The sequence below is a fragment of the Acomys minous genome (assembly GCF_964271855.1).
Source record: "Acomys minous genome assembly, chromosome: 5".
NCBI classification, from domain to species: Eukaryota; Metazoa; Chordata; class Mammalia; order Rodentia; family Muridae; genus Acomys; species Acomys minous.
The window spans coordinates 98,902,768-98,916,512 of record NC_140494.1 but is presented as its reverse complement, the minus strand read 5'-3'; the positions used below and the strand labels follow the sequence as shown (position 1 = coordinate 98,916,512).

At 38.5% G+C, this 13,745-nt stretch overlaps 1 protein-coding gene across 1 annotated transcript; it reads right to left on the bottom strand.

Moving 5' to 3' along the window:
* Nucleotides 1–6,546: 6,546 nt before the first annotated feature.
* Nucleotides 6,547–7,479, bottom strand: LOC311598284 (olfactory receptor 8B8-like; the record flags this gene model as incomplete). Its single annotated transcript, XM_084783319.1, has 1 exon — nucleotides 6,547–7,479. One exon carries the CDS (start codon nucleotides 7,477–7,479, stop codon nucleotides 6,547–6,549), a length of 933 nt encoding a protein of 310 aa, XP_084639445.1.
* Between the last annotated feature and the right edge of the window lie 6,266 nt (nucleotides 7,480–13,745).

Here is a 13,745-nt window from a genome sequence, read left to right as displayed (position 1 = left end):
TGTGCTGGAATGACAGTATATATAACCGCAACTGGCAGTTTTTCTTCATTTGTTCTATTGATTTTTCTCCTTATTCAACTAATACAAACAAGAAGAATCTAGACATGCTTTAAAATGTCTATAATCCCAGCAACTATGGAGACTGATTTCAAGAGCTACCTGGACTCCATAAAGGGTTCAAGCTCAGCAAACATAATGCAGTGAGACCTCATTTCAAATTAAAAAAGTAAAATGAGATATGGCTATATATACTTTGATGGAAGAGCAGTTACCTAGCATAAGTAAAATTCTATATTTAATACCTAGTGTACAAAAATTGAAAATTGCATTATTACCACTGTCTCAGTTGCTTAGGTATGCCATAACATTTTTTGAACCCTGTGTGACAGACTAGCTTAAATAATAGTAGCTCAGATTCTTGCAGCTGTGGGGTGCAGAAGTTCATCTCCAAGTGTGTCCTCTGTTTCTTCTGAGGCTTCTCTGGTTTACAGGTGTCTATGCTTTTACTGTATAGTCACCTGGTCTTTCCTAGGTATATGTCCATTATTGATGTACATGTGTCCCCCTTTTGTTTTCTTATAAGGACACTAGTCCTAGTCAGACTTGTTTAGGGCCCATATTAACTTTCAAATGTTCTTAAATAAATTTTAAACTAATCATATCATTAAAAGAATAGTACTATTACAGTCAAGCTACTGTCCTGGGGAATAAAATAGCAACAAAGGTCCCTACAGGATAACCACTATTTTGTAAAGCATGTGAACGCAGTATGGAACTTCACTGAGACACAAATATTAAGATAAATATGACCTGATGCTGTACTTCATTTCACTAAAAAAAAAAGGCTGTCAATCTCCACTGGCATGAAATCACCTACTGCTGAGAATTTGTATTTTCTTGTTACAAGTCTCCTGCACCTACATCCTCCTATTTTTAAAAAATGACTTAAAAATTTATATTGTGTTCATAAATATAGCTTTTAATATGTATGACATTCTGTGTATGAGTCTCAGAAATAATGACCTAGCTTCTATAACTTGTGATTATCTAAATTTCTCAGGCATTATTGCTTTGCAATGAGCATAAGAGTAAATTAGTAAATAAGAATGATGCTATTTCATGAATAAAATCCTTTCAAAATGGAGGTATATTCATTGTATTAAGTATTTTTCCACCATTGGCAAGATACTATATCAATTCCAAGTACTAAAAAATACTATGCTTCTTCAAGTATTTTAAAATATGCCCATATGCCAATACATATGTCCTATACATGACAGAATAAATTTCCATTCTATATTATAGTTTGAATTGATCTTACAATTTTAAATTTAAATATATATTTTCATAAATGTATATTAATCTTAAATGGCCCTGAATTGATTTTGTGTGATTTTGCTCAAATTCTCCCAACTAAATCTCAAAGACAGCAACACCAATAGCTATAATCGGAAGCTTACATAGATACTAGCAATGGCAGCTATGCCAGCAGGCCATCATCAACACTGAGAAGTTCTTAAGCCAAAGGTTGTATTGCATGCCTACATCTTTTTTTTTAATTTTTTATTAATTTATTCTTGTTACCTCTCAATGGTTATCCCATTCCTTGTATCCTCTCATTCTTCCCTCCCTCCCATTCCCAAAGGAAGGAGACAAGAGGATGATAATTTCATGGCTACTCTGGGATATACCATACAAATCTGTCTTAATGCAAAAACAAAAACAGAACAAAAATAAGCAGTGGGAAGCTATTTGAGTACTAAGTAAGTCTGACTTCTGTAAAGTTAACTGTGTTGTGCTTAATTTATAAATCAGGTCTAAAAATCTTTATTATTAGGCTTCTTATTACTACAATGTTATTTTCTAACCCACTAGCACTTAATGAGAACACAGACACCTGATGTATTTTAAAATGAGTCTTTACTTGGAGCAAGGCAGATATTACCTCCTAAGCTATCCTACAATAACTCCCAGTCTCCATCCCACTCCATTTGTTTCTAATAATTTCTATTTGGGCTACCTCCCATCGTAATCACAAAATAACTGCTATTTTTCTTCCTTTGGCTCTTTTTTTGTGGAACTTCAGGTGCCCTCTTCTGGGCCACATGGCTCTATTCTATCCCATGGTGAATTTCCTCCTTGCTCTTCCTCTGAGATATATATATATCAGACATATTTGTGAGGCATGAACTATTGAGGACTTGCTGACCTGGCCTTTTCAGAGTTTGTCAATCAACTCTGCCTGCATCCAAGCTTGCCAACTTTTAGGCAGAATTATGCCTGTGGTAAAAACGAGGACATTTTGCCCAGTGGCTTGTTTGCCACATTTGAAGCCCTCTCCATAAGGCGGTTCTTTGGTGGTGATAATCTTTGAGGTAGGCTGGGTGTTGCCAAGAGTTAATCAGTCTCATTGTCAATGAATATTTAAAATAATAAAAAGTCTTTGAATGTCATATTCTGTATGATTCTGAGGTTTTTGAAGACCTTATCTAACTACTTTACCTTATCTTTCTATAGAATCATATTTATCTGTTGCACCTAAGACATATATTCTTGTGATAAAAATAGACTAGTAAAATATACTCCATATAAGATGTTAAGAACTTTTATAATAGTTAGTCTTATTTTGATTATATTTTTTTCTTTATTTCTCTTCTCCATATCATGCAAAGTGCCTTATGGCACTGTGATGCCATTCAGCAGGACTAAAGATTCTAGCCAGATATTAGCTGAATTTCTCCATGTTCAATGACATTGTCTGGTGACAAAAATAAGATCTCACTGTGTCAGGGTGTTGAGTGAGCAATAGCCTGAGATGTTTGGGGAATGTCAGTCTATGAGACCATTTTGGCCAACAAATTAATAAGATACAACTCATTCCTGGCCCTGAAGGTTTTAGGTCCTGGCAAAAAATGTCTAGTTGTGGTATTTTCCTCAACATTATATGGTGACTCCTTTTAAATATCTCCCCTATTTATTAGGAAAGTTCTACAGTAAAATAGTTCCACACAGCTTTTCAAAAAGTTTTTAGTATTGGTTGCCTCTTTACTTGAAGGTATCCACCACCACCTCAGGCTCTTACAAGTGTTCTGTTCCCTAATCTGTGAACATCCCTAAACCTGAGGGGACAGGTATGCTATGAATGTCCCATTTGTGGTTGAGCACCTCAAAGTCTCTTGTTCTCAGTATGTTAAACAGAAGAGAGTCTCTATCTCAATTGTCATCTATTGTCACTCAGACTCTCTGAAGTGGGTTGGCTTGAGAGATACACTGACATGTGAGGAAAGCAATAAGTCATTAAGGATTGTTTTAACATATGTCCATTTAACAGAATAATAGTAGTATGTTATCTCCCATGGCTATTAGAACCATCTAGTCGCAGGTTCTTGGCCCCAGTAACAATGACAGCTATACCAAAAAGGGACATTGTAGAAAAATAGACTGTTCAACAAGTAGTGTTAACTAAACTAATATCACCCAAGTAAATAATGAACTTGGATGCCTATATCTCACATGTATTACAATCAATTATAACTGTATCAAAGACTTTAACATAAGACCTGAAAGTCTTACAGAAAATTATAGAGAAAGTGTTTAAAACTTAGGCATAGATAAAGAGTTTCTTAAATGATTCCAGAAGCTCAAGATATAATTGAAAATTTGATTTGCATGATATTAAAGGGCTACTGCACAAGAAGGAAGCTATAATTAGAGTGAATAGGAAAATAACAGGATAGAAAAAAATATGTAGTATTGGAGATCAATATCTAGAATGCACACAAAAAAATTAAAAACTAAACATCTGAACCCAAACAATCAATTAGAAGGCGTATAAAATATATACACAGATCACAAATAACAAAGTAATAATAGTTAGTATACATTTTTAAAAGTTCAACATCATTAATTATCAAGGAAAGCAAATATAAACAGCAGTGACATTACATCTAAAATATAAACAAGCATTCTTGGGGACTGGGTCGGGGTGAGTGAAGCTATGTCAAAATTCCAGAGCCAGCTTGTCAGTATGTGGCTACCATAGAACAACATTTAGATATTATCTATACCTAAAAGACAGCCAAATTCCTGCAAAATTGACTCCAGTGACCAGAGGCAAGAATCAGAGACAGCAGAGAAAATAGAAAGCTCAGAGATCAGAGACTCTAACAGGAACAGCTGCACTAGTGCACAGCAGACCGAGGTGCAGGAAGCTGAGGGAGCTGGAAGCTCTGGAACAGAGCATCATCAAGGATCAGGTGCCCATGTCTTCCTGTAACTGTAAAAGATTCATGGGGCAAAGAAACACATCCAAGAGACAGAGACAATAAAAACACAATCAACTAACACAGAACATAGATCACCCAGGTTTTATGAATCAAAGAATTTGAAATATTGTTTTTAATTTTCTCAAGAATAATAAGCAATTCACTTAACACTGTGACATGTCCATCAAATAGAAGATTAAAACTACAGAAAGCTCATGCAGTCAGAGGAGACCATACAAAAATAAACATTTCATGGCCACCATTATTCATATACTCAGCAGCCAAGTTTTGTATTAAACTTTCTGTGGCTTCCTGAAGTACAAGGTCTCTCCAGTTTCTCTGCCTTGAGGCCAGGATCCCTATGCGTCCAAGTACCAGAGGTGAGCAGGGTCCAAGCTGAACCTAGGCCTTGAAAATTAACTATGGGTCCACTTTTCCTCAATTCCACCAAATGTGTGCTACAGACAGGATCCTTAACTACAATTCTGAAGTCTTTTAGATATGACTTTTCCAAACTCTAGGCATGGAGAACCTGCCAGTGATTTCTTCAAGCACTGAACCTCTCTGATTTATATCTTAGCCCCTAGGGCAGGAGCCTGCAGAGCTCGAAGAGCAGTCAGAAACACTGGCAGCTCCAGCTGAGTGGCCAGATCTCATCGGAACCTCAAAATGTTATGGGCCTGTGGTGTTCACCAGGCTGATAAAGAATAACTTTTAACAAAGAAGAGGCTTTTATTCAGACACTGGTCAGCTAGCCAGTGTTATACCTGGAACTCGGGAATTCCACGATATAGCATCAAACTACAAAAGACAGGGGTTTACAAAGGCAGTAAAACATAAGTTACATTTCATTACTTTTTTATTTAATTAATTTATTCAGATTACAAGTAGATTGTTATCCCATCACTTGTATCTTCCCATTCCTTCCTCCCTCCCTTTTTCACCCTATTCCCCTCCTCTAGGTCTGTGATCCCTACCAAGGTGAGGTGGTCAAATATGGGGCACCAGAGTTCATGTCAGAGTCAGTCCCTGCTCTCCACATAACTGTGGAGAATGCCCTGTCCATTGGCTAGATCAGAGTAGGGATTTGATGCAGACATACATCATCAGCAAGCAGGAGATTACATTCTGTTTGTATACATGCACCTATCTTTGCCTAAGTGCAATAATATCTAACTACAACCATAGATTTTAGCAAACACATGTCTTGTAGGAGTCATGGTTGTCTTGAGCAAAAAGAAGCCTTGTTTACAGGAGCAGAAGCAGTGGTTCACAGTATGACCATTCCTGTGATAAACAACAGTTTCCTTATAATTATACAAAAAGTTCCCTTAACATTCCTTAATTTTCCACTTATCCTTGGGCCAGAGGGGCTTCCAAGCTACAGGCAATTTTGTTTCATAGCTCTCTTAATCACAGTATTTTAAACTTAAAACATAATATTAGCCAAATTCTTTCCAATGAAGACACAGCAGATCCTTGTATTCATATGCCTGCCTTCAAGTCCAAAAGCAGAAAACCTACTGCAGGTTCCCTTTATCCTGAATGATCTACATTGCATTTCTGAGCACTGGACTAATGACAGACTCATCAATTTCTCTTTACCAAACTGCTTTAAGACAAAGAGTGAAAAGGGCATTCATTGCCCCTCCTTACTTCAGCATTTTGAGACACAAGAAACCTTTAAAATGAAATCTCCTATAAATTATCACAGAGAGTTACTACCTGAATTAGTGAGACACTGTCTCTAAGACTACTGAAGTCACTATATCAGCTGCAAAGCCATACACAACTCATAATTGTACCCTAGTTACACTGGTGTTTATGATGTAGGTCAGTGGTAGAGCTTTCCATTTCTGAGTATAATGTTACGGAGTATCTTGTACTTACATCTTCATTCTTTCTAAGGCTAGAAGAACCATACTGGCAGAAGGCTTCATAAATGTGTTTCTTCAGTTTTTAGCACTGAAAAAAAAACTATTATTGGGGAAGTTACATATAAACTATTCTCTCTAGCTAAAACGATGGATTAAAATCCTTCACTGTCTGAATTTTCCTTGATTATTAATTTAATATGGATGGTAAACAATTTGATTCTACATAATTTTTATCATAGTGTTTTGATGTTATTTTAGTTCCTGTCATTGTTATTTTACAAAACTGTGGACCAAATGAAGAACGTCATAAACATAAGAAAATGCCACTTCTCCAGACAGTCTTCTTGCTAGTAGTGACCCCCACATGCCCTAAGAGTTACATCCACAACAAATACAGATTCTACTTAACTAAACATCCTTTTCTTCAAAGTTTTTCTTAGTGCAACATGGACATCTTTGTTCCTTATACTGTAGATAAAAGGATTCAACATTGGGCCCATAATGGTATAAAAAATGGTTGATACTTTGTCTTCCTCCCCAGATGCACTAGATGGCTTGAGATACATGAAGGCTACAGCTCCAAAGAAAAAAGAAACAGCTATAACATGAGAGCCACAGGTACTGAAGGCTTTTGACCTACCTTCTGCAGAACGGATGCTGAGGACATTGGAAAGGATCAAGGTGTAAGAAATAAAGATAGTCAGGCAGGGTACTGTTACATTGACACCCACAACAATATAAACAGCCAGCTCATTGATATAGGTGCTTGTGCAGGAGAGCTTCAGGAGTGGAGGTATGTCACACATGTAGTGATTGATGATGTTGCCATCACAGAAGGTGAGCCTCAGCATGCAAACTATGTGGGCCATGCCACCCACAAACCCCATCACATACACACCCACTGTCATCAAGAGGCAGACATGATGGGACATAGTGACCTGGTAAAGCAGGGGCTTACAGATGGCAGCATATCTGTCATAGGCCGTGGCTGTCAAAATGTAGCATTCACCAATAACAAAGAAGCAGAAGAAAAAGAGCTGAGTCATGCACTCAGCATGAGAGATGATGTTCTGCTTCACAAAACTCACCAGCATTTTGGGGGTTATGACAGAGGAGTAGCAGAGGTCTGTGAAGGAAAGGTTGAAGAGGAAGTAGTACATGGGGGTGTGCAGGTGAGGGTTCAAGACGATCAGAACAATCAAGCCCAGGTTCCCCACCATGGAGACCACATAGATTCCCAAGAAGAGGAAGAAGAGAGGCAGCTGGAGCTCTGGCTGCTGTGTCAAGCCCAGCAGGATAAACTCCTTCACTGTGCTGGAGTCATTGCCTATGGCCATTCCTCCTCTGGTCACCTCTGTAAGAACAGCAAAAATTGAAACCTTAAAAGGTAACATCAGCCCTCGTCAGCCTACCACATATAAATGAGATTAAGAACGAGAATAGAATGATAAATTCATGCCCACACTTCCCTGTGCCTTTGTTTTCTGCATTTTATTAAAGTGAAGTACAGCAATAACTATAAATATACGGAAGGCATTTCTTTGGGTATAATATTCATGAAACCACTGGCCATTATTTTCTCTGTGGTATCTCAGTTCTCCTTCTACCTTGACAATGCAGCTTCTACTTTAGGCTCAGTGGTAATCTCAAAAGATAACAGGCAGCGACATCAAAGGCTCACTGGGTTGGTCAGATGTAATATGGGGGATAAATGATCATGCATCCAATCAATACTTACTTTTGTATACAGCCTTACAAATGGCCTTACTGATTCTTCTGTATTCTCACACAGGGATAAGTACAAAGGGCATGGATGAGCTGTAAAGGTACATAACCCAGTCAAAAATCTTTTCTGTTCTTTCTAAGTTTGGCTTTTTTGTGCTGAGAGAAATGAGTTTTGGACTGGTCATTCTTCTGGGATCTGGGAAACCATGAGCTCTGAAACATGATTTACAGTGGAAACTTTCCGCAGAATGCCTTCTCTCTCACTGAGATCGGTAAATAGCATCTACTGATGTCACAAGAGCCACCTGCGAATACTCTAGAGAGTTTTGTGAGTTTGTAACCTTAGGGGCCTGAGCAAGAAGTTAAAAGCTTATGGTTTCTAGTTATTTACCCCCAGAGATCGAGCTTTGTAGCTATGGTACTTACAAACTAGCCCAGTGGTCATAACACAGGTTTATTGAAGATATATACTTTTATTTTGTTGTAATTTTTTGAAAATATTATACACATATACAAGGCATTTGATCAAATTCATCCCTGATTCTGTCCCTACAATTATTCCTCCATCATCCTGACACTATTTCCTCTCAGCTTCATCTGTTCTCCCCACCCACACACCTCTCTCTCTCTCTCTCTCTCTCTCTCTCTCTCTCTCTCTCTCTCTCTCTCTTTCTCTCTCTCTCTCTCCCCTTTTGTGTGTGTGTGTGTGTGTGTGTGTGTGTGTGTGTGTGTGTGTGTGTGTGTTTCTTTTTCCACTGAATCTGCTCGACACTGCCAGTATGTATATTAGTGCAGGGCCATATACTTAGTGTAGCCTCTCATGGGATGCAGCCTTGAAAAAGTACATTATGTTTATGCCAGTAACCATTCACTACACAGAGATCCTCAGCTAGAAGTAGAAATTCCTGACACTATTCTCCCTCCCTGCACGGATTTTGGCAGGCTTGATCTTACACAGCTTCCATGCACACAGTTGCAATCATTGTGAGTTCATTTCAGCAGGGAACAAGTTAAGTCCTGAAAACATTGCTTTAATGTAGTCGTGTATCACCTCTGGCTCTTACAGTCTCTCCAGCTCTACTTCTCTTATGATGTCAGAGACTTGAGAGATGGGGTAGGATGTGGAGCTCCCATTTAGAACTGAGCACTCACAGTCTCTCTAATGCTCTACCTTTGACCAGCTGTAAATAGCACTGTTAATCACCATTTGCTGCTAAAAGAGGGGTCTCTGCTGAAGGTTTTAGAGATGTGCTAATCTATGGATATAATGGAAAGTCATTAGAAGTTAGTTTAATGCTGTATCTAGGACAGAGAAACAGTCACGGGATTCTTCCCTAGCACTGGCGCCCTATCTAGTCTCAGGACCAAAGAACCATGTTAGGAATGAGTATTGTCTCTGGAGCATGCACAAAATCTAATCAAAAAATGTTCGGTTACTCCAACAACATTTATTCAAATGTATCACTATTGAGTATGTCCTTTCATGACATGATAACTGTCATGATTCTCACTTGGGTAAAATTGATTATCATTCTCCTCCTTTGATAGCATATGTAGATTTTCAGCACTATAAAAGTTGGATAATATCAGATTCATCTCCCAACTTTTTATACAAGACATGAACAGGTTTCAAGTAATGATATGAACTACTAGCTCTTTAACTACACAAAATGGTTGAGAAACAGCTACTTGGAATTATTTGATTCTCACCAGCCTTTGACTCAGGCTGAAGGGAATTAGTTCTTACTATGAGTTTATATAATGCAAGTAGAATTTTCATAACTGCGTTTCAGGCCTTATATTACAGTTAGCAGTTCGGAGTTTGGAAATGTGGGTATATAGATGTAATCTAAGTCCATTATTTTCATGCATAAAACAACCAAATAATTTCTTAAAAAGCAAGTACGAGAAGCAGGTTGACATAGAAAAATGTTCAAAAGATCTAGAGAATACGGAAGCCAGCTCTAGGTATATACAAGGACATGTTTCTCTATGTTAAGCCTTAACTATGTGGTGTCTCCTGTAATGGGGTCTCATCATTCATTTGTGGCTAACTGAGAGCTGTGGCTTCCTGTAATACTGAAAGTTCTGTGGGACACTACTGGCAAACAACTGCAAAAGAGATAGCCCCAAACTGGTTCTGGGTTTTACCTGTTAGCCTCTGGTGTCTACGAGGAACACTCTCTCCCTATTATAAGGCCACTGCATGTAAACTCTTTATATACAGGAGTGTATTTTAGGGAGCTTGTGGTAAGTTTACACATGACACGACATTCTCAAAGGTCTCTGGTGTTAGTTATCCCTCTTCAAGCTCTTGTTCTAGTCTGACCTCCCATCTCCTGCCTGCCCCCCCCCATATGCACTCCTCCTGCTCCATTTTCCCCCATTCTTCCTTCACATCACCTGGGCTCCAGTGTTACACACATCTTATTACTGTCACGTTGGACACTCTCCAAATAAAATAGCATGAAAACCTTTCCCAAGTACATTGGATTCTCTACAGTTTTGATCACTAGGTGAAATCCTATGTGCTTCTTTAATGTTTTCATGCATACAGATCACACGTACTTCTTAATCTAATCCCATAAAGTCAAAGAAATTTTGGCCGTTTTCTTCAGAAACGTCTGAAGAACTTAAAATAATTAAAGCTGATATAGCTAGGGGTGCTCTAAAATATGTATAAAAGAATGAATAAATGAGCATCCATTCACAGTTTCTGAAAATGGATGCTTTTTACTACACAGAATATTTGTCTCATGGGCAAAAACTTAAAGAATGCCAATGCTTTTATTTATAGGCAAGACTGTATAGTGATGACATCCATAAAGCAAGTACAGGCCCAGGTAGGTCCCAGGCCAATAAAGTGAACCCCAAATGAGAGTTACTAAGCTCAGAGGAAAAAAAACTTATAGCTCCATCCCTGATTGTGACACTGGTTTTCTGAATTTCTGGGAGTACCCAATTTGTTTCCCCATATACCTGTAGCATAGACGAAAATCAGAGAAAACAGTGCAGAATAATAAAGTCTGAAATGCCAAAAAAACAAGGTCGCCATTCTATCAGGATGTCATTGGGAACCATTAAAATCGTGTAGTCTTTTGTGGAACAAAATGAAAATATCTATAGTATTTAGAAATATCAATATGACCAGGAAGCACTGGAGGAAATGACTAGCACTACAGAGGGAAGTACTGTGAGCAGCAACAATTAAAACAGGCATGAGTGGGAACAGAACACAAGGTTAGAGGCAGGAAGTAAGGAGGAAAGTAGCAAACAAGAAGAACAATGAGGGAGAGGAAGGAAAGTCCATGAATTAAGAGTAATGCTGTGAGAAGCCATGCTAAACCAAGTAATTAAATGAACAAATAAAAGAGACATTGTAAGCTGTGTTCACTAAGATTTCTCATACTAAAAAAAGATATAAGAAAACAACAGCAGAGAACACCTTCAAGACACTGTTCTAAGTGGTGAGTAAGTTGTGGTGTTGCCACAAGCAGAAGTGAAAGTTTGGTCAGATTTTTACCTTTAATCTTAATCAACTGTGCATGAAATTGCCAGATTGAAGTGGGAGAATATACCAGAGAGGATAAATAAATCCAGAAACAAGTGTCAGAGTATGAGAAGAATCACTGCTCATTGCTCTAGATAAGAAAGCACAGGACTGGTGAAGTCTATGAAAAATGTAAATAAATAGCAGAAATAAGAAAAAAAGGATATTACCAATTGCAGATTTTTCTATTTAAGAAAAAAATACAGCAACTGCCAAATTTGAATCTCAATTATTCTGGAATGTCAAAAATTATTAAGGGACCAAAAATTCCTCAGGGCAAACTTGAAATGTGCCCTACAGGACGTACATTCCTTGGAGTCCCAAAGTGATCAGGACTTTAGTGATTCATTAAAATATGTTCCATATAAAATGTTAAATTTTTTCTTTGTTTGATTAGCTTTGTTTTTATTTCATTTTTGTTTATTTATCTCCCCCGTAGCATACAAAGTACCTTCCTGCACTATGATGGTAATCAATAGTAGTGAAGCAGCTAGCCAGGTACCGGCTGAGTTACTCCATGTTCATTGACATAAATGCTGTAGCAACAAGATCTTCATATCAGGTTGTGGGGGGACTCCAACAGCCCCGGCAATAGCATATAATGCTTGGGGGGTGGAGCAGTCTATGGTACCCTTTTGACCAACAAGCTAAAAGATGTAAGCCATTTCTCCACCTAGAGGCTTTAGTTGAGGGCATAAAATGTATATTTGAAGCAATATCTCCCTCTCTATATGGTCACTCCTTTTAAATTTCTTTCATAAATTGTGGTAGTTTGAATAGGTTTGCACTGCTCCCCCCCCAGACTCATATGTTTGAAAGCTTAGCTCACAGGGAGTGGCGCTTCTGGAATGTGGCCTTATAGGAGGAGGTGTGGCCTTGTCTGGAGGAAGTACATCACTGTGTAGTCAGGCTTTGAGGCCTCCTATGCTCAGCCTCTACCCAGTGGAATGCCAGTCCACTCCTTGCTGCCTTCAGATCAAGTTGTAGAATTCGTGGCTCCTCCAGCACCATGCCTGCTTGGATGTTACCATGCTCCCCACAATGATGGTAATAGACTGAAACTCTGAAAGTATACGTCAATACAATTAAATATTTTTCTTATTAAGAGTTGCCTGTAATATGTGGCTAATCCCAGCTTATGAGGGAGTGTATACCATGCCTGTCTTTCTGGGTCCAAGTTGCCTCATCCAGTATGATCTTTTCTAGTTCCTTCCATTTGCCTGAAAATTGTCAAGATTTCCTTGTTTTTAATAGCTGAGTCGTAGTCTATTGTATAAATATACCACATTTTCTTCATTCATTCTTCAGTTGAGGGACATGTAGGTTATTTCCTGATTCTGGCTATTATGAATAAAGCTTCCGTGAACATAGTTGAGCAAATGTCCTTGTTTCATGGTAGTACATCTTTCAGGTATACGCCTAGTAGTGGTATGGCTGGGTCTTGAGGTAGAACTATTTCCAATATTCTGTGAAAGTACCTGATTGATTTTCAAAGTGGTTGGACATGTTTGTACTCCCACCAGCAATGGAGGAATGTTCCCCTTTCCCCACATCCTCGCCTGCATGTCCTAATGTTAGGGTTTGGCTGACCTACTGAAGAACAACCGCAAGGCAGTATGCAAAAACAAAGACTGTTCTTATTCTAGCATGCTAGGATCACCTCTCTCCCCTGGAGGGCAACTCTGAAATGAGCACACAGGCTCAATTTATAGACAGTTGGAGGGATCTTTGACGACAGAATTGAGTCAGACTGTAGGAGGGGATTTAGGACTGGCTGTTTATTTGGTTATTGGGGATTTTTGAGTCACTGAAGTTTTGGCTCTTACTCAGGAGTTGGCCTTTAATTTGATTGGATGGGGCCAGCTGTGTTCTTTACCAAGGCCACGAAGTAATAAAAACACGGTATCTAGTCAGTTTGTTCTATAAGCTGATTAGCTGCCCATGAGCTGCCCACAAGCTGTCCATAACTCGTGGTTTGTCTCAGGAATTGTTAGAAACTTGGCCTAGTTAGGCAAAATGAAAACCCTAAGCCTGTCATGGAGTTGGTCTAGTCAAGCAACTGGGATCTTTGGGGGGTTTGGGGGTCCCTGGGTTCTCTGGGGTCAAGTCCCTTCATTGTCAGTTAAGTTTTTGATCTTAGCCCTACTGATGGATGGAAGATGGAATCTCAAAGTTGCTTTAAATGCATTTCCTTCATGACATTTAACATTTCTTTAAGTGTTTCTCAGCCATTCAATATTCCTCTGTTAAGGATTCTCTGTTAAGTTCTGCGTACCATTTTCTAATTTGATTATTTGGTTTGGTGGTGTTTAATTTCTTCAGTTCTTT